The following is a 22,662-nucleotide window of genomic DNA, read 5'->3' on the forward strand; positions in this document are numbered from 1 at the left end:
GGCTGTGAAGCACGGATGCTTAGGAGAATTGAAAGTTAAAAGAAAAACGCAGTTTGCTGAGCCACTGACTCAGCCAACAGCACTGCTCTTTGCCACTGGAATTTTCTCATTTGTTGTAATTCCTTTTCAACAGCAGTAGAAAGGTCCACGTGGCATACTGTCCATATAGATTATCAGACAATAAATGTACGTGGGCTAACCTGCACTAAGTTCCCCATTTTTGTAGTTTTCTGGTCTTACTGATTACGTATATTCAGTTGGTGACAAAATGTGCGTATCTTTGTTTTTCAGTGACCTGAGGTGTTGGCCACAGCTGATTATTTTATAGAAGAGGTTGGTGAGATGAAAATCGTTACTTTATAGGTTAATTTTCCTTTGACTTCATTGGGCGATGTTTCTAGTGACAGACATGTCGCATTGGGTGAGGCAGTCCTGTTGAGGGTGGGCGAACAATAGGTGCAGGTGTATTTCTACAGTGCTGGGGTAATATAATAGTTTAAATTAGAACCATTTTTTAAGAATTACCATTTTTTATTTATTTTTTTATATTAACCCAACCTAAGCACTATTAGCATTAGGCAGCCGTTGTGCAGCACTCAGATACCAGTTCTAAGCCACTGGCAGGTCCTTTTTTTTAATCACAGATGATAAAAACTGGAAAAAGAATTGAGAAAAAAGATTATTGGAAATTACTGCACTGAGTGATGCATTAGAGTGTGTATTGCATACTTTATTTCTTACCCATGAGTACACATGTCCGCTACATGTATAATACAATAGTAAAATGCTATGCTAAACATGCTATGTCATTGCTGTGTTGGCAAAGAAATCCCAGCTCCTCTGTTTTATCTAACTTTTTATCACTCTCCCCTCACTGACTGTTGTCTCACTTTTCTTATTTCTCTCCTCTCAAAAAGAAATCCCTCCTCTCTCAGCTTCAGTCTCTCTCTTCCCTTTTCATTTTTCTGTCTCTCTATCCTCCAGCTCTCTCCTTTTTTTTTTTTTGTCTGTTTCCATCCTCTGGTACTCTTTCTACGCCTCCGCAGCCACATTCCCCTGTTTGGAGTAGATGTGGGGGGGTGAGGGAGGTCGGGGAGGCGGGTAGCAGCTTTTATAGCCTGATCAATTTTACAGTGGCTTATTGAATAGCTTTTAATGCCCTTCTTTATTTTCAGTTGTAACCCACAGAGTGTCTGCCGCTCCAGGGCTGATGTGATGGCTCGCTAGAGAGAGAGAGAGAGACAATAAATTTTAATACATCGTCTCTGGAAAATTACACATGTTTAATCATTGATTTTTATTGGCTCATCATGATAATATTATCTCAGTGGGTGAGAATGGGCAAAAGAGCGGCTCGTAAAAGAAAACAGGTTGAATTAGTTATGGCGTTTAAAAGGGTGAAGTTGACAAAATGGAATGTTGGTATAACCAACTCCTTTGTCTGATATACAGTGTATTGATTGGCACTGTAACTATAATATACGTGGATAATGTGATGCAGTAGCCTCTTAAATACATGAAAGCAGATATTCTTCCTGTTCCTGGTAAGTCAGTGTGTCTGTTTGAGGGGACAAAAGACAAGACTGAATGTTTTAATAGCTTCTTATTTGGTAAGAGAATAGCCTACATTTTTCGTTTTTCCCAAACATTTTTAAACATGGTCTACACTGTTCTACACTGATGGTCAGTGATCTGGTGATATCCAGATCTGTTTCTACTTTCCTGAACTCCAAGTATATGTAAGCTTAAGTATTTTCCTGCACATTGTTTTCTTTTCTGGTCATTGACATGACACAATAAATACAGTGGAGAATTTGACTGTCAGATTATGAATTACAACTGACCAAACAAAACTGAAACAAAATCTGAGAAAAGAAATTCATGTTATTAGTTTTCATTACACAGCGCTTTTCAAACACTATAATTAGCAACTATCTGCTCTTGTATTCAAAACACTAATGTATAGCTTTGGTTTGGTCTACTTTGCTGTCTGTCACATCCACGTTTCCATCATCTCAACAACTAGAGTGCAAGAAAGGTGAAATTTGAATTTGTGTGCACCAAGATTTATCGTCTGCATATAAAAAAATACTGGGATCATTAAGTCCTACTCTACTTCCATCAAGCCGATGAAAGCTGGCAAACACACAGACTTCATAATGCCTGGTGTGTGTGTGTGTGTAAGTAAGAGATGTGATAAGGTAGATTGACTTCTAATATAAGTGGTAGAGGTGTCTACTGACATCAGTATAGCAGTGCCCTTTGTGTCCCTCCCTGGCAACCTAATTCTCACTGTGTGTGTGTGTGTTTGTGTGCAAACATCAGAAAGATTACGATGCTGTATGTCCTTATTTCTGTGATCTTGTAAGTTTTTGAGTTTGTTTTTGAAGATCTGTGAGGGGGTGGACTTGTGCACACGTGTATACATGCAAATTTCTCTCTCTCACTCTCTCACTCACTCTGTCTTTTACACTCACTCACATACACACATCCCACACAGAACACACACGCAAACACACACTGGGGCAAGTTAGCCCTCCTCCACGCCGGCACCTGCTCCGCTGAAGGTGAAAGAAGTGCTCACTTGAGCTCATTGAAAAGTAGATGTGACAGTAAATTTTTCAGGCCCTTGTGAGATGGGAGATCTTGTTATAGCAGTCAGGATGGGGGTCAGGGCAGTGGCTGCTTGATGATTGAGGAAAAGAGAAGTAAATTCATTCTGCTTCGGGCACTTTGTCAAGTGCCAGTAGCTTACTGTTGAGAGCCACTCACCCATCACCGTGTTACGGCCCCAGAGGTCACCTCCAGCACCATAAATCTGCCTCGCCTGCTAAACCTACTGCCTTCCCCCGGCTGAGCATGAGCAGGGAGCGGGGCTGCAGCTGCTGCTGCTGCTGCTCCTCATCCTCATAGTCACTGAAATGAAAAAAGGCAGAGGGGAGAATATAGATTCTCCTTTTGATGCTGCTGATCGTGTAACAGCAGGGCTCTAGGTGTGCTCTGCCACAGGGGGGATGTGTACGTTTGGACTAATGGTTGTGGTGTGTGTGAAAGGATGGATGGATTATGGATATATAGTTGTAATGATAGGAATTCTTTCATGTGTGTTACAGTAGGGGCTTGCATGTGTTCCATATACATTTTGCTAATGGGAGTCATATGCTATATTTTTGTCTTTATAGGAGGGTTTTTAAATAGAGTCAATAATACGAAGCCAAATTGCTTTCGTTAATATACGAAGTGTCTACACAGTGTGTTATAGTAGGTAGTGGTATGCACCTTTAAAGTTGGTTTGTGATCAGTCAATAAACACAGAAAGCAGAAGAAGAAGCGCAGCACCCTGTTGTCATGCTTGTGACGTCCAACTGCTTCACCTGGGACTAGAGAGCCAATCGTGTTATTGCAAGAATGGACCCCTTTTACAAACAGAAGTGTGCACAGTTATAATAGAGACAGGAAAACAGAAAAAAGAAGTTGTTGTTGCTTTTCATGTTTTTGCAGTTTTCAGAAATAACAAAAACTAACAATCATGTATCACAGTTAGTTTCTGTCATCGCCACACTCCTCCCTGCACCACCAGCTCATCTGCCCTCGTAATTCAAGAAGTCATAGCAGAGAGCGGATAGAAAGGTGAAAAAAAGAGAAAGTGTAGAAGAGAAGCACAACAGTGAACTACATTAGTGACAATAAGGAGGAAAGAATGTAAAGCAATGTACAAATTAAATAAAGTAATTTATCATTCAAGATTGAAGGCAAAGTGTTTTTTCAATTTTCCATCATACTGCTGAACTAATTTAAAGAATGTTTAAACTTGAGCAGCAGCCTACAGTCAGAGTATCTCCATCACTGTTGCCTGATGCCTCAGCACAGTCTAATATTTCCTTAAATGCTCCACAACAGAGGTGGGACCAAGTCTTTGCTCTCAAGTCCCGAGTGGAGTTTTGAGGTTGAAAACTTTTCATATCGCAGTTTTTTTTGTTGAGGTGGTTTGTTTACGAGGTGCACTTTAATGCAATACTTAAAGAAGACCAAACAGAAAAAATAAAGCTTTTATCACAACTGTTATGTGAAAAACTAATCTACTGTAGATGTTTGAAACAACTGGACTCATGAGAAGTGTTTTTGGTTCACCTTTGGCTTCATTTAGAATCCCAAAGTGTGGATAGGACTTCAGTTTCCGTGTTTATCCACATATTCTTCTAAAGGATCACTCTAAAACAGAAGCCAAGCATACACAGAACCATAGGCGATCCTGTTCTGTCTTTTCCTAAATTGATAATTGGTATATCATGAAATTATTGATATCTTTTTCCATATGCTAGCATTTTTCTAGGATGGTGGTAGAGGACCAAAGTCAGAGGGAGGAAAAATGATCTGATGTGGCTGTCTGTGTGTTTATGTGTGCACGTGAACATTTTGTTTTCTGTACTCAACGCTCGTGCACATGTGTACAGAGTGTGAGTGATATGTTTCTTTTTAAAGTGTGTCATCCTGCACCATAATTACACCTGCCCTAACTATGTGAATGCATATGTATTCAACTACCCCTGTGTAAGAGTGTTTTTATATATATGTGTGTGTGTGTGTGTGTGTGTGTATGCGCATGGCTTTCAAGATTGTAGTGTTTGAGCGCCAGCCTGCTTTCAATATAAGCTCTTATTAGGTAGTGATTATCCTGCTCTGTATCTGGCTTCTTTCAGCCTTTGACTGGAATTTGGAGAGGCCAGGGGCAACCTGGGAAGAAAGGAGTGAAAACTTCCTGAGCCCAGCATTCACCCCTACACCTTTCAACCCCAGTGTACCCTTCACCTCTTAAAAACACCCCATATTCACGTATTTTTATATATATATATATATATAGATGAAAGAAATTCTGTAGTCTAGAAAAGGTATTGTAGAAGTTACCCTGTAATTGAGTTCTACCTTTTGTCCAGTTGCACTCACTGTGTCCTGAATTAACCCTGAAATTAATTAATACTTAATACTTGTCAACTGCTGATGCACAATTTTCCCAAATGTCTACTGCAGAAAATTCGCTCATAAACGTACATATTTTATTCATTTATTTTGCTAGTTAACAGATTGTAGACTCACTGGATCTTCTCATACCTCTGAAATGCATTTCAATTTTTATTTGTTCCAAAAAGAAACTGGATAAAATCACAATATAATAGTGGAACAATACAGTTTCGGCAACCAGCTTAGAAAATGGTCTCATTTGTGTGGGGTCATTGCACTTGCGTGGTCACAAGGTCAGCCACAAGCTAATGGGAAAGTGCATTAATATGCCTTTCTTCTAATGTTGAAATATCTGTGCTATTGAGGTGAAAAGGTCAACCAAAAGCTACTCTCCAGAAACAAAATGTTTTTTATGTTTTTGCACAAAATTCTTACCCTGGACTAGCCTCTAAAAGCACAGTTTATAAGCACTTCCTTTGGTGCTTGTCCTCAGTCTGCCCCCTGAACACGGACACACATGTATGTCCACAATTTCCTCTTCCCTTACCCCTACTCCTGCACACAATAAACTGGCATAGCACCCCTGGAAGATGCAGACCGTAACACTGTGATCTTAAAAATTCTCTGTGAAGCAGGAAATGGATGTGAATAATAGAAAGACGAAACAGAAGCAAAAGAAGAAGAAACAGATAGTAGATGGGGAGAAAACAGCGTGGCAGGATCCCGAGGGCCTGGCCGAGGACTTTGTAAGAACCCATACATCAGCTGTCATCCAATGGGCTTCCAAAGAGTCACAACAGAGAAACACAATAGACTGGACAGATGGTCCCAAACAAACTGCAGTGGGTTTGATGCTATTAAAAGCTGTTTACCTCATGCCAGACGCCGGCGAGTGCGGTGAATTCATTTTGGAATGACCGAATGTGTGCATGTGTGTTTGACTACCAGCTTCTGGTGTTTCAACAAACCCCTCTGGTGTGTTTTTCAGCTACCAAATGACCATTCATAGCTTGAATATGATGTGTGTATGTGAGTGTGTGTAGGTTTCTCATAATTAAGATACAATCAAAGACAACACGTGATTTAACACAAACTGTACGATGATTTGATTGATTTGCACACAGTGGGTGCCAACTCCGCAGGCCGTGGCGAACTTTTGGCTGTTAACCAGACAAATACAAAACAGACCCCTCACCCCCACCCCCCACCGTTTCTCTGTTACTGCCTCCCTCCCTTTCTCTCCTCCTTCCTGTTCCCTTCATCTGCTCTCCTAAAGAGCCACTCTGACACTTCAGAATGATGAACTCCTTCAATGCGCTGACCTTTCTCCTTCGGACTAGTCACCCGCCCTCCTGCCCTCGTCCATGTAGATGAGACAGAGACAGATGAAGATATTTTGCAATGTGTGTGCATGTGTGGGTGTCATTGGGGATGGTGGGCGGGGGCGTCATGCAGTGACACAGTGAAATTAGTTTTGGTGTTGGTGGATGGCGGCCGACCCACCTTCAGATCAGCAGTCAACCAGGGAGATTAATCCAGACACAGGGGGCCTGATGGGGAGCAGGCATGACAGGCAGTGAACGAGAGGAGAGAGACAGGCAGGTAGACTGGCAGATGTAGTGGATCATGACAATGATATACCTACAGAGATTGTATCCACATATCTATGGATGTAACTTTCAGGTTTTGACGTACATACATATTGTTGGACTACAAGGGACACAAAGAATACAAAGACCAAGTTTCTCTCTAAAACATGTGAAAATACCCCAACTTCAATGTAGTTCCTAAATCATTAGCCTGTTTATGTAGGCCTGGTGTTGCTCTAGTGAATTTATTTTAAAAAAGCAGTTAAACCATATCAGTTAGAGCCTTCGTTGGACATTACCAAGCTGTGCCAGACAGATCAGAAAATCCTGCAGTCAACAGTTTAATCACCTCTAAATTGACTGACTGTAATTAAACTAGATATAACAAATTTACATGATTATGATCTCGTTCTAATTTTGAGTTTATCATTTAATAGCATTCACTGCCTAATGACATCGCCTGAATCTACTGTCAAGCCAACACGAAAGTGAATCTCACAATCCTGCTTCTGTTGTAAACAGTTGCTGGTTAGGTTGCAAATCTTGCTTAGTGAGCTTGCCAGAATTTTCAGATCATTTTCATTGATAATTCACTGGCAAGTCAAGCAAGAATGTGTCTTTTGAATCCTTTGAACTTGGTAGAATTTGTGTCAAAATTTGCACCCTGTAATCTCGTACAAACCGGCGAAATGAGCAGTCAGCAATATCTTCATGTCCACTGTGAATAACTTTCTGTAAGTCGCCTTAGTACATCGAAGTTCTTAGCTATAGCTGTGCCTCACGCTAACCTAGTTAAGGCTGGATGTTGGATTTTGTTAACAGTTTTTGATCTGTACATTGGTTGAGCATGAATATGAGATGATGCAAGTGTTGTACAGAAAGTGTTTTTCCATTGACTGTGTGATAGGTGGCATTGTGATTACAGACATCGTCCCATTGGATCCAAGCAGTAATCCTGTTGTTCATCAGCAGTCATCTGACCTTTTGGAGTGTCCTTGAACAACCCTTCCAGTACCTGCTCAGTCATTATAAGACAATCCACATGAGAGCGTCTGCTAAGTGCCTGAGATGTGAAAAGAGTGACTCAGAAGTTGATGAATATGGTATCATTAGCCACGCTTGTCTTGCCGTCTTTGCGTTCCGCTTTAATTGGCTCCGGTTTGTAATCCTCCACCTTTGGGCCATCCTTTGTAATTCTGTCTTGTTTCCTTCTATAATTGGTTCAGATAAGTGCATCTTAGAGGTCACATAGAGGGGAAAAATCCTTGGATCATTTTTATTGCATTCAACTTGACTCACAGTTAACATGGAGACTAAAATAACTTTGTTGGTTATTGAAAGAGTTTTGCTCCATTAATGCAATTTGAAGGGACTGGCATCTGTATACACAGTTATTGGTAGGATTATCTAACCTTGTATTTTGAACTGTTGATTGTGTTTATACACCACAGAAGAAGAAGAACGACAGAGTTTGAACTGCTATTGCTAAAACTAGAATGTTCTTCATTTTCCCACTTCCTGGATATTAAAATTCAACATTGTAATGATATGGTTTGGTTCATTTTTATGATTCTGAAGTTACATACATGTTTTTGTGGGGGCACACGCAAATGAATCAGTAAGACTCTGTTGAATGTTGCTCTTGGATGGTGTCTATATAATTATTCAGTACAGAGGTGAAACAGAAAAATCACACCCACCGTGTTGTGTTAGGATTTTTCAGGGTAATGTTTGGTTTGTAAAATATGCATGAAATTCTGTCATGTCCTATTAACTTCAAATATGTAAATAATGGTCTTTTATGTTATTATTCATTGCAACATGACTGTACGATACCCCTGCTCACTGACTTGCTCCGAGCACGTGTCCTTGTGTGTGTGTGTGTGTATATTCAGATACTTTCATTTGCAGACCTAACTGTGCATGTGTGTGTGTGTGTGTGTGTGTGTATGTATGTGTGTATGCGCGTGACTGTCTGTCTTCAGGTCAGCTGTCCATTCCTTGTGTTCCAGAGAGACTAGAAAGCCCCTTGAGCCAAACTTCCAAAGGCACTCATCTTCACAGCAAGGTAAGCGACTCCTCACACACACACACACACACACACACACACACACACACACACACACACACACAGCAGGGTGTGTTGAGCTTTGGGTAACAGGGCTGTTCAGGGGGGTCAACAGCGGCATTTGATCTTTGACCTTAGGACAAAAACAGACTGAAGTCCATGGCTGAGTGATTACTCCGTGGGGTTAACACGTTCAACAGCAGCAGGTCTGTTGGTCCACTTCAGTTTGAGTCGGTTCAGTCTGATTAAGCTTAATTTTCACAATTTATATAAAAAATACTTATTAATTCTTCATCCCATTAATGCTGGAATAAATGAATAATAAAATATGATAAAACTTTGTATTAAAACAAAAATTTTATCCTTAAAGAGGTATATACTCTCAGTAAAAAAAACTTAAAATATGTAGCCCTACACTTCCTAATACTTGCTGTTAAGTAAAATAAAATGTGAATTTTGCCCTTCTCTCTTTTTCCTGCATTTCCTGCTACACAGTGACGACCAGGCTATGAAACTCGTAAAAAAATCATTCACGCTATGTATTCTAGTCATTTTTAGGCTGGTTTCATTTGAATTTTATATTGTTGATTAATATGAATTCTGTTGAAATTATTTTGTAGTAATTGCTGTTGAAAGATTAGCTGCTTTTCAGTTATAAAGCAATCAAATCATTTTTCCACAAATTGCAAGTGATTCCTTAAATGATCATTTATGTAAACCAAAACTACTTACATGGCGTTTACTCTCTCTCTCTCTGCCCCCCCCCCCCCCCCCCCCCGCTATGCTTGACTGCCTTTCCACTGAAGTAAATGAAGCCTCCAACTCCCTGATCAGACTCTCTGCATATCCCCGTCCCTCTGGTGGCCAGCATTAGAACCACATCACCACATCTCACCTTACAATCTTACTTTATTTTATGCTAAAATTATGTTTAATATAAGTTGTTTATATTCCAAACTGTAGAAAATTTCAGAAGTTAAATAATGTTGATAATGAATAAGCCATATGCAAACCATATATACTTATATATCATATACTCTACATATTCTTGTACTAATAATGTGGGATGGGAATAGTAAGAGGGAGCACCTTGTATAAATTACATTTGCTTTGCCTTTTTTTATCTTATTTTTGAGCATCTTTTGTACCTCAGTTTGATACAGTAAGAGGTGAAGTACACAGATCAAGGGCACGAGTGGTTATTTAATCAGTTTTGAGATTTTTCCAGTTGATCTAGTGATTCAAAGCAGGCCATAAGCCTACCTCTAAAAACCTTCAGTCCAGTGGTCTTCAATCTTGTTTGTATGCTTCCTGCTGTATGCTAACTGTTTTATGACACAGTGTTCTGTATCATAAAGCAGTAAAAATTCATTATTCTGCATGATGACTACAATGCTGGAAAAAGATGGACACCTGTGGTTAAATGTTAATATTTTATAGTTCACCCATTATCGTCATTCAAGGTGATAAAACTGTGGTTTTAGAAGAGATGCCCAACTTCTCATTAAGACTTTATGAATATCTTTGCATGGCTGAGAATTAAGAATTTTTAGCCATGCTAAGAAAAAAATGGCAATAAATTAATTTCAATTGAAAATTACAGATTTTTTTCTTAGGAAAACAGCAGATTTAGCATTTGTTGCTTTGAGGTTGAATGACTTTTTCAGCATTTCGTTTTTCTTTCTTTCTGTCTTTTTCGCTCTTGGCAAACTGCTACCACACAACAATTTCCAACCGTCCCGCTCTTGATGTGATCGAAGCTGACTTTGCTCTCCACCCAGCTTTGTTTTTCTTCACAGCCACTGGGTGGTCCATGTCTCTCTCTCCCTCTCTCTCTCTTCTACTCTCTCTCTCTCTCATTGTCAAGTTCTCACCGTCTGTTTCTCTTTGAGCACTGCAGGACCCTGGCATGGTCCGAAACTCAATACCAGAGTATACACAATTAAGTTCACATCAGAGGTTATTGGGTGGAAGTGTGGGACTCATTCTGCAAAATGTGCACGTCAGACAAAGGATAGGAGGGTGTGAGTGTTTATGTGTGGTTGGTTAGTTGGTCAAGGCGAACTGAATGATACGAGGTGGAGATGGTGTGCGTGTTGTCGGGGCGGTCCTTTTGTTTCGGCTCAAGCAGGGGTCAGAGACTCTGTCCTGGTTGGCTGTGGCCATGAGAGACTTTCCCTTGACAGGTTTGAGCCATCCAGTTGCAATCTAAGACAAGGTTTTAGTAAGTGCGGCAAACGTTTCCAGCCGTGCTTCATTAATGATGTGTTGCTGCATTGTTGTGAGGTAGTTTGTGCCTTATGCAAAGTTGACATACTTTAGCTTATGTTCTCAGCTTAAATTTTCATCCTTCAAATGAATCTGCTTTTGAACCCAGTGAAATTATAATTATATAATATTTATTGAATTGCTTTTTTGAAATGAAACGCCATCTTTAAAGAATCCATAGGCTCTTGAGGTCTGTTGCATAACACAGAAAAAGTGTATTCCTGGTTTTGCCTTGCTGTACTCACCCCAGTTGACCTTTTCCAGCCTGTTGAGTGTTTTGGTATCAGACCAGTTAGCCACAGCTCCCTCTGAGTACCATTCACACGCGATTGGGAGTCCCATGACGGGCCAGCTGGAACCTTCACATGCCCTCAAACATACATACAGACGTGAAGCTTCCGCTGAGTCCCCACTGGCCAGCCAGCCTGTCAGTCACTCAGTAGGAGGGTTAGGAGCGTGTGTGTGTGTTTTAGCTTGTGTGCTGCAGTCCTTCCTGGCTGGGGGACCGTCGGTGTCATGTCTGTCACTTATGGGACTGGAATAGACATAAAATATAAGCCAGGTTTAAACTGATGCAATTTTCAGCTGAAATCTGATACTTTTAATCATTTTTCATGCCAAACCTGATTACATTTGTATTCTATTTTTTCCAGAATGAAAAATGCTGTAGGATTGCAATTACACAAGAGAATGAGGTGACAAAGTGACACAAAGTGAAAGGAATATTAAAACATCAACCCGTACATGGGTTGCAGTAGCAGTCTCGTTCAACTGATTCTGTTGTAAAAGTTACAGCAGATTTTACTGAAAAATCTACAATATCTTCACAAATGAACAAAATGACTCCCCCCCCCCAAAAAAAACAAGCTTTTACAATAACTATGATAAAATTTTCAACATTGTTTTTAAAACACTGTTATACACTTCCCTATGAAGAAAATATGCTCTTCTGTAAGCACCAAAGAGATTATGGTGCATTTATGGTGAAATGTTGAGAGTGAGAGTCCTTTGTGTATTTTTAATCCCTTGAGAGGAGTAATTTAGTATTTAGCTCTCTCACATATATATATATAGATATATATATATATAGATATATATATATAGATATATGCACAGTATAATATGTTTATGACTCTCGCTCACACACACATACATACTCAGAGAGGTGGGTATGTCTTTGGGGGGGCACCAGTCATGTTCCATTAATCCGAAGCAACCAGTGGTGATTGATCAATTAGCCCTGCTTAAAGCAGGGGCTCAGACTGATCAATAGCACTGATCACCAGCCAAAGGTTTTTCATTAAGACCTGCTGCTCTGCATGAGTAGACTCCATTAGCATAGTCCAAATGGGCTGTGAGGAATGCAAATGCTAAAGTGAAAACACACACACACACACAGGCCACATAGCAGCATTGCCCTCTATCTAGTGTATGTATAGACCGATATAAAATCTTACAAATCGTACTTCGAGATCACCCAGAATTCTATTATATTTACCTTTAACATTACATAGCCCATATTTTACAGATATTGTATTGTGTGACTGTAAAAGATGTTTTCATTTTGGTGAAATGTTTACTGGTGAAATCTTTTATGAAAACCAAAGATTTAAATTGAACAAAAAGGATCTTTTATCTTTTATAAAATCTTTTATAAATGACTGAACTGAGTGGTTTAATAGCAAAGCCAATGCTTCCAGCTGGTACTTACTTAATTTCTGGTTAATAATGAGCTTGTGCTGCTTGTGAAGTTAATATAATGTTACAAACAGCACTCACAAGCTTGAGCTTTTAGCACACTCCCCTGTAATACTTTTCGTATTCATTGTAGGATGTGTCAAAGCCTTTCAGAACAAAGGCTAGAAAATGTTTCAGAATGTAAACATGTGTGCCTCCAAATAATCTTTATGGTGCCATAATGGGCATGTTTGGTATTATTTCCGTTCCATTCCACTCATTGTCAGCCTTTTTTGTTAGTTACCTGAAAAACAGCGGATGTCACTGCACCATAGCGATATTTCTGATTCACGACCCCATCAAACCCACACGATCTTCCGTGGCTTAAAATACAAAAACAACGGCCAACTACCATTGACAGACTCACCTTTCTCACCCTTTGATAACCCTCAGCGGGGCACAGGGCCATTGTTTCACTCAAACAATCCTCATTGAATTAAAAACTGGCTGGATGCTTTGTCCGGTGAGGCCGATGGGTACTGCTGTCATGGGTCCTATCGTTAATGTGCCATCACTGCACCTCACATCCTTAGCAGACACGGTCAGCACTGAGCTTATTTCCTCCATTTGTAGGTGAATATATGCACACATATGCATCTATGTGTGCATGGGGTGAATGACTAAGGGGATGGAGGTTGGAGCAGTAAATAACTCAACGGAGAAGAGAGCAGATGAGCATTGTTGCATGAGGCGCTTTGGTCACTGGTGGAAACAGCACAGAAAGCCGGTAACATACACGTTAAGTGATTTCTCTATACAGGAAAGGCTAGCTAAACTCTATATCTAATCTATGACAGAATGTGACAGAAAGCTAAAGGCAGAGATGATGGGTAAGACGATGATAGAAATAGATGATAACGTGTCTTTTGTCAAACATGTCACCTCATTTTAGTTTTCAGCCAAAGTAAAATATCCGCGTGATTCAGTCTGATTTTGTTGACCTTGTGACCTAATGATTTGAGAGACTGCTGTCAATTTTTGTTCACATGATTCAGTCTCCTCAGCACCAAGACTTTCTGGCTGAATCAGATTCATATTCCTAGAGGGAATAGAGAGAAGATCATTACAACAGCCCAAAATCTTTTTAAAATGTCCACGATACACAACGGCTATGAAGGCTGACACATCTTCAGCTATATTTCTAAAATTAAGCACATCAGTTGTTCAGACAACAAATTATTGATCGATTGTTGAACCAAACTGTTCATATTTATATAAATACCTTTTAATCAGAAAGTTAGAACTTCCATGAGTGAGTTGTTCTTCCATAATTTCTGGGTATGGTGCCCCACTAATGGGAAAGTATGAACCTGCCAGATGTACCTTTGAAGGGCTCTTAACAAAGGACTTGCAACACCTCTATGTTTATTTTGTGGACTGTGTTTATACTGAATTACATTATATTTGTATTCATGTAATCCCTGGAAGAAAAAAAAACGGATGCAACTAGACTAGTCGGTGGGGTTAGAACAAGGTTTGGATAAGGGTTAGGGACAGACAGAGGGCGAGAGAGAGAGAATGTCTTCAAGAGGAGATGCCCGTGGTAACACAAACGTGTTTGTGTGTATGCGTGCGCCTGTGTTTCTGTGTGTTTTAGCGGAAAGGAAGGGAGTTGGTCGCAGAGATACTGAGGCAGACAGGAAGAGATCATCCCGGTGTTACCATGGCTGGGGTTGAGCCCTCTGACTCCCCAGGCCCAAACACAGTGCACACGCAGGTTCATGTTGATTCGCTCACACACATTCAGTTGAATGTAGATGCCAGTGGACACAAAGTTGCAAAGATGATTGTAATGCCTCCTCCTAATGAAAATTCAGTGATTATCTGCTCCCCGCCATGCCTTTGGAAAGTCAGAAGGTTCTCAGTCCACAAAACATTTCTCGAGGCTCACAGCAAAATGATCTGAAGAAGCTGGACTTGTAACCCAAGTCTCTGGAAGATGCTATAGCAACTAAGCTAAAGCACACACCCCATCTGAAGTGGGTTCATGGGCTTGAGCAATTGAGCTGAGCTGAGCTGTCCTTAAAGATTTATGTACTCAGTATTCAGTGGTATCAAAAATTGAACCTCTTAACTGGGCATTCACAATAACTCATCACAAGTTTATGAAAGCATCCAGTAAATGCCTAAAATGTACAGTGTGACCACAAGTGCCCCTCCTCCACCTGTCCAGCTACAAACATACACACAGTTTTTTCAGTGATTGCTTGGCAGAATGATATTTCCGTGAGGTGTGGGTGGGGGTGAGTGGGATGGATGGACGGATGACACCCGTATCCATCCCCACTGGGGAGAGGAAGTCGCTATCAGAACACAACAGGAAAGAGACAGAGCAAAAACAAGCGCATGTCTTTTTGGACATTAAATCACTTCCTGTAGGGCTCTGGACTGCCCCCACCACCACCATTCTCATCCTCCGCCTCTCAGTTAACTTCAGCCAACCTTTTGGCAGACAGAGAAATTGATCAAGCTCCTTCATCTGTGTGTGTAAAAAGTGTGCATGCTCCTGTGGGCTGTGTCTCTCAGATGAGTCAAATAACTCATCAATAACAGAGAGGAGAGGCTCAAGACTCCATCAGAACAACTGTATTTTTATCTTTTAACAATACAAAACACCTTTGCTTCCAAACTAGAACCTGGTCCCTTACAGCCATAGTGTACACACACACACATATATATATATGTATGTGTGTGTGTGTGTGTGTAATGTTGTGCAGCCTTCCAATCTGATTTATCGCTGTGACTTGCAGATGTGATGATTGTAGGATGTAAGTGCCATATAAATCCCTGCGCCCTGACAGATCACAAGCCCCGAGTCTGGACCTGGTGCTTTGATCTTCATCCAAGAACAAAAACAAAGAGACAAAAAGGTTTATCTGTGGCTGGTGCAGGAAAAGGACTTTTTAATGGTCACAGGAAAAGACAGTGACCACAGTTTTCTTTCAGAAACACAAACACAAGCCTCACTTTGCCTGCCTCGTCATTCTTCAAGTTGTGTGTGATACTGAATGGCTCACTGCAGACATCAGACATCTTGAGTAAACCTCATACGTATATAGAAAATGTATCTTGTTCACAATGCTGCCCTGGTCCAGGGCACAGCTGTAAAAAATATGACTTCCTTCCTGTAGGCAATTTCCTGTTTATGTCTGAATTCAGGTCAATAGAGGGGGTAGTGGTCGCTACCTCATTAAGCGTCATCCTTCCTCAGAGGTGACCCCCAGTCCTGATGAGGTAGGACGCTGTGGAGCCTTAGCATCCTAAGTGAACAAAATATCTTTTTACTTCTCTAGTTTACTCCAAAAGAAACAATATAAATGAACTAATCACAAACACTTTCCTCTGTCTCCCTCAGCACCCAGAAAGAGATATTTCCACAAATAAATCACTCTTATACTTCTCCTTCCAACATGCCCAAAACGAATAGCTGCAAAACAGCCTATCTTAGCCACAAAACACTAAAAAGAGGATATGACATTTGTGTTTTCTGCTTTCCAGACTTGAGAGAGAGCCCCCGTCTCCCCGTCTCCTTCAAAAAATGTCTCAATTGCACACACATGGATCTTCCTGAGGTGCCCTGTTTGTTTCATTTTCTGCTGATTTGCCTAAAACAGGCAGCGGTCGCTGCTGTGAATGTTTAATTTAAGAGCTCATGTTCCCGTACGATATGCGGTGGTTGGGCACATGCACAGGCTTGGGGGGGTCCAGTGGTGGGGTTGGCGAAAATTGAGGTGGTGGTAGTGGGTGTGTGGGTGGAGTGTCTGATGGAGACCCCCAGGTCTCCGGGCGCAGTCATTAAGATGGGCTCCTCGGTTTGGAGATGAGAAAGCATGCTCGGCACTGTGGGCTCATTGAAGATGCTCCCCTGCCTACTTGGAGCGTCCATTATTTATGAGTTTTTACAAATTTCAACTGACATTTTTATCAGTTGTGGATGTCTGTTTCTGATTTGGCTACACTGGGTGTGTCGGTCCTACCCCCAACAAGATTAAAATATTGGTCAAGTACATGTGGTATTACAGAGCAAGAATTTTACTGTTGGATGCAGGTTTCTTATTACTTTAACATATATGCTTGCGTTTTGACAGTGGTTTTAGAGTGCACAGGAAATAAGTGAAGGGTTGTATATCAGATAGTGACACAAAGAGTGGCTGTGACACGAAGAATAGACAATTAATCACCTTTGCTTCAAAAGTTATGTTCTTAATAACACTGAAATAAATTAGACATCTGCAAGTGATATGGCAAGTGATATGATCCTATTGCCAGACCCGCTGCAAAGTGATCCAACATCTCTCAACGAATCAGGTGTTGCTTTTTAGCTATCCAGCCACTAGTTTTTCATTAAATATTTTTATGATCACTTTTAATACTTTTAAGATCATATGTAATCGTTTCTAATGTGTAACGCGGAAGGAAAGCAGGAAACTGAATGATGAAGGCAGAATGCAAAAATGACTGCTAGTATTGTTATGAAAACCATGCGTGTACATTAATGACCAGCCCAGGTCTATCAGGAAGCGCCATCTCTCTGCAGCCTACCACCCCAACATCATCTATCTGCGGCTGAGCCAGTATTGATCCGAATGCTGCCCTGTGCTTTGGTGTTCAGCCTCAGGCTTCACGCAGTCTCACCTCACCCCACATCACTCACCTCACATTAGACTCTGAGTTTGATATGCACTGTTAGGCTCTGGTACACTCCCAGAGAGAGAACTTGTCAAATGCCAGTTAACATGAGCTCTACCAGAATGCCGCCTACTTGCTGTCAATCTTGCATTGATGTCCTGGGGGTCGATTCAGTGATGCCGTACCATCTATTATGCATTATAATTTTTGAGAGTTGTATTTGGAAATTCTTAAATTGTTGTTACTGTCAGTAGAGCCTTGATCAGATGGATAAAATTCTTTTTTAAGAATAATTTTTGGTTTATAATTACGCGTAGCGCCCTTTTCATGCCCTCTCTAGAACCTCTTGACCTTGGCCACCAGCCCTTTTCCTACAACATACACTCCTACTCAGAGAACCGGGGTTATGTTATTAACCCAAAGTTAGCAAAGTAAATAACAATGCACCACCAGTGAGGATATGACAGTTTCTCTGAAACTCTGATTGTCCCTGTCAACACTGAGACTTCAGTCTGCAGTGCAGTTCATACACCTCACTATGATAAATACCAATTATCAATACTTGCAACTGCTTCTCTATCAGCTGCAATACCAGCAGTCTTTATTTTATTATATGTTACAAGATTAACAATTTAACACAAAATAAGTGATATGAGTGGATCGAGTCCTTGTCGGTTCTAGCATGATCAACACCATCAAAGCCAGAAGTCCAGGTGATGAGAGGCAGTCTATTCCCCGTTCCACTTAACTCCTGGCCTTTCTAAAACAGAGCCACAGCTCCAAGCAGATGCTGAGGGGATGTTCCCCAAAGATCTTCCCTGGGGCCCATCCTCTCATTTTTTATAGCTATGTTTAAGTCTGTGATGTTCATTTATAGGAGCCTCTATTACAGTGTTACTGCTGCCTCTGGCATATGAACCAGCCTCTTAAGAGTCCTCAGTAGCTTCCAGAAACTGTTGCTGTCCCAAAGGAGGGACAGCAGACTAAATAATAAGTTTCCCATCACAGTGACAATGTGAGAGCAGCTGTTTTAATCTGAAGGCCTGCCAGCAATTGTCCGTGAAGTTCGGAAAGAGAGAAGGAAAGAAAGAAGACATGGGAGGAAGGGAAGATGAAAGGAAAGTTTCTTTCTGCTTGATTCAGTCCTCTTAAGGGTTTTGATATTGATCTTACCGACAGAGCTGCAGATGTATGTGCAGAGACACGAACATAAATACTTAAATCCATCTATGGACACACACACACATGTACGCATTAGCAGAGACGCAACGATGCACGCCAAATTGAAGCTGAAGCTTTTGTTTTGTCGAAGGTATGGAATACACTACACTCAAGGATATTTATGATTTACATGTATTACTTTTTTGTTTTGCAACGTAGCACTTTGCAAACAGAAACAGGAAACAAAAAGCTCATCACTGTAAACAAATACTGATGTTAAAGACAGCAGTAAAGACAGTTTAATAAGAAATCCAAAGGTCAGTCTGTAAGAGTTTTTTTTTTTTCTTTCTTTCTTTCAAATGCTGTTCATCACCTGCTCAGGCGGTTGGTTATAATTGCACAGGACATTGATGGGAAGCATTCAGTCTTCAGTAAAAGGAGTGCTGGCCACCCATTTGCTGCATTTTTTTTTTTTTTTTGAGGCAGGGGCATCATTAAGTGCATATTTCTGTATGCTCGCTCAATTTTATTTCTGTTAAAAATCATGCATGAGTATCTGCCATGTGAGGTGCTGTATGTATGCATGACTGGTGATGGTCCTGTTCTGTGTTGGTTCCTCAGCTCCCCTGCAGTTGGTCAGAGCTCAAGGCTGCTGGTGGTCCTGTGAGATTAAAAACATTCTGGTTTTACGGGATGGGATCTGAGGCCACCACCCAGCTTCAGTTCATATGCTGCTGGATATACATTTAACTGGTTTTACTGTATGTCCATCAGTTTCTGTTACAGGGAGTGTTATGGCCTTTTCACTTTTTTTTCCACATTTTGCTTTGTTAAAGAGAAAAGTTAGATATTAGGTTGTATCTGTTAGGATTATTATAGCAACAAAGTTTACGTTTTGATCTTTAATGTTTGATCAGTAAGTCTCAGAAACACAATTCTTTTTATTTGGATAGATTCATCTGGACAAATCTCCCTGCAAAAGCTATACCCATTTGTGTCAAGACAGATTTTGCACTATTTTGAACACAGCTTCTCTTTTTATTAACTCCTAGTCACCTCAAACGTTCAGGTTTCTCTCACAATTTACTGCCTTCATCACACACAAACAGCATAACAGTGATTTGAGAGGAAAAAAAGTTCTACAGTCATGTTTAATTCATTATATAAAGTTTTCTCATGACTGTGAAAAGGGCTGTGATTCATCAATATTGCAGTCAAAACTCAAAAAAAAAATTTCAGTCTCACTGTAGAAAACTACAGCTAAAAAAAATTTCCAGCACATCCACTGATGTGTACCAAAAGTTTGCTTCGCTGCAACCTGTGATCAGTTCAGAGGTCCTTCACGATACTTTATTTTTCAAAATACAGTGTAGCGACGGAAAATCAGTTAACATCTATATCTCCACAAAATTAGACAAAGATGCTTTTTGGTAATTAGATATTACATGGCACAGTTACTGAGTCACCTTGTCTCGGGATACTAAGTCCCAGTTCCCAAAACATCCTACCTGCCATCGATGTGGCAGTTCGTACACATGCTTTGCTTTCCAGTGTGTCTTGTCAGAGAAATAAGAAACAAGCAGAGTGATTACTGTCTGCTTGGATAATTGCTACTTGCTGCTTTATTATCTTAGCGCTGCAATGGAAAAAAAAATGTTAAAAAAGTAAACGTATTTCAGTGGATTCAGAAACCAGCTTGCTTGAATTAATTGCATCGTTGAGATGCAAATCTGATCGTGCCGTAACGTGAGGAATTACCTGACGTCTGGGGGGCATAAATCTGGTCTCCACAATGATTTGTGTTAGGGTTAATACCTCATGAGTCCAAGTCTTCTTCAGCACTTTACTGTCCTCTGGAAACACTTCAGTTTGTGTGTATTTTGGTTGGGTTGTGTGTATGTGCAGCTTGTTTCCTAAATGCCGTGCAAATTGATAGCATTTTGTTCTTAAATTGTGTTTGTTTTTCTGCGTTTTTTGAAGTTGCTGTGCATCAAGCTCTCTTGGCTACTGTGCTCAGGTCATGAACTTCTCTACTTTTGTTGTTCAAAAGACTTTGTATAAAGTCAAGCACTGAAACTTCCCGAGAAGTAACTAAATCAGCAAGTAATGACAGCGTGTGGGCGTCTTGATTCCCTATAGCTTCTTTTTCTCTGACAAAGCACCTGTCACAAACATCTTTACTTCTGAGTACAAGACAGTCAAATGCTGTTGTCTAATAGTCTGCAGTTTTTCTTTTTGTTTGTTTGTTTTCCCCCCCCAAAAAGTGTTGAATTTTAGGTTTCCTGCAGTTATAAAAGCATTTTTTTTTTCTTTAGGAATGAACAAATGCAGAGCTGCGTAATTCATTATTTAGGATGATCATGAGCAAAACTACAAGATCAAAACCGCTGAAACTTTCAAAAGTTTATCCTGACATTTCTGTGGTGGATGAATTGCTGGCCACTGTTCAAGTTTTACAATAAGTATAAACAACTATCAAGGGGCTGTCAAATGAACTGACAAATTAAGAACAATAACTGTCACTTGTGATAGCAAGTAGTGGCTCGCGCTGTAATACCAATAAAACACCTCCGAAGATACCCAATTTTCGCTCCCTTTCTTAGTTTAATTGAATTGTTTGTTATTATTTTCTCTGCTTCGCTTTGAGATCACTCCAAAAATGTTAGTTATTCTTTTTGAATATTTTCATGGGAAAACACTCTCTTTATCCAGCATTCTGCAGCTAATGAACGGTGTCGTGACATTCAGGTTGTCGTGTTATTACGGATGCCAAAGGCTTCTTTTTCCGCCGTGTTCCTCGCTGAGCTCTCTTTTTGACCCTTTTGAAGTAAAAGGTCAAGATTCCACGTGCCGTCAAGCATTCACCTTCGCCACTTGGCTGAGGTCTGGCAAAATTAATTCTTTGTGTTTTGCTGTCTCTCTATGTGCCAGGTTCATCTTTTCTTACAATGGAGCCAAGCGAACACGGGAGGAAAGTGTGCGTCTAAAAAAAAAAGTGTGTGTGTGTGTGTTTGAGTGTGTGTTTTAAAAAGACATTGGTGCAACCATTTTAACAGGGCGACTCTGTTTGAATTAGATGTTCTAACCCCCCGCTTGCTAAATGGATTTCTGAAGTGGCTGTAGTTGGAGGCTTTCAATCGGATGCAACCTTGAGTCCTTTTTTTATGTGAGCTCTGTAGGATTTAAGTGCCGGTATAACATGAGCACGACTGAATGCATGCTCCTCATTTTTTGAAATTGAAAAATCTCCAAAGGCTCTTCCCATTGTGCAGGCAATTAATGGAATGCTGGCAGCGAGGTTCAGGTGCTTAAAAGTTGTATTTTTTCTCCCTCTCTCGCTCTCTTTTTAATGACTAATAAAGGATAATCATCGTGGAAAAAAACATCATAATGCTGTAGGCTTCCTCTTTATGCACAGTGATGTATAATGCATGCTTTGAAATGAAACGGCAGCGGCCTTCGAACCATTCCATCTCCAAACCTTAGTGTATTTGTTTTGCATGCCGCAGTGATGCTTTTGCATAACAATAGTGAGTGTTCCCATTAACAATGCTCGCCTATTAATTTGATCTTTACATTTTTAAAGTTTGTCCATCAGGCCGCCAAACAATGGGTCCCCCAGTCTGTGTTTGGTATAAGTGATTAGAAAGTTGGCTAATTGCCTCTCTGAAGAGTTGTGCTGTTTCTCTTTAGCCTTCGTGTTCTTTGCCTGTAAGTCTCTATCGGTTTTAACACTCAAAATCTGAGGACTAAACCGCTTTATTCAGCAGTGATATGTTGTTGTTTTTGATTGTATCCCAATAATTTTTGTTTCTATTCTGATACATGATCAAATTTGATATTAGGACGCTATGCCATAAACTTTGTCAATGCTGAAAATTGCTTTTGCTGTGCCTGTAATAGCTGGTACTGTAACTGTAGGGGGGTTGGTCAGACCGTATTCCACGCAAATTGATTTTCTCAGTCGAGGTGGAGTTGTGGTCGTGCGCTTTGCTTTTATGTGATAATGTTTAAATTAATTTTCAGGGAAGGTCTTGTCAAAGTGAAGGAACATCTTAGCTGAGCAGTGGAAATACAGAGCAGCCTCATACTGAGGGGAGAATACAGAAACCTACGCTCGATTTGATGACCTAGAATTAGCGAGCCAATGCACTCTTACTCGGAGTGCAGAATCCAGTACTTTGTGTTTATTTAAAACTTGTGGCGGTGACTTGGAAAAAGTTTTAAAAGCAAAGAATTAAGATCTCATGT

At 40.4% G+C, this 22,662-nt stretch overlaps 1 protein-coding gene across 3 annotated transcripts in view; it reads left to right on the forward strand.

Annotated features, from left to right (window-relative positions):
- LOC124061069 (adhesion G-protein coupled receptor D2) overlaps positions 1-22,662 on the forward strand; it is an 82,440-nt gene that overhangs the window by 57,311 nt on the left and 2,467 nt on the right. For all 3 annotated transcript variants that reach the window (XM_046392596.1, XM_046392598.1, XM_046392597.1), the window contains one exon: positions 8,534-8,616. In XM_046392596.1, coding sequence (XP_046248552.1) covers positions 8,534-8,616 — 83 coding nt within the window. The remainder of the gene's footprint in view (positions 1-8,533; positions 8,617-22,662) is intronic.

Source organism: Scatophagus argus, chromosome 6 (genome assembly GCF_020382885.2).
Source record: "Scatophagus argus isolate fScaArg1 chromosome 6, fScaArg1.pri, whole genome shotgun sequence".
NCBI lineage: Eukaryota > Metazoa > Chordata > Actinopteri > Scatophagidae > Scatophagus > Scatophagus argus.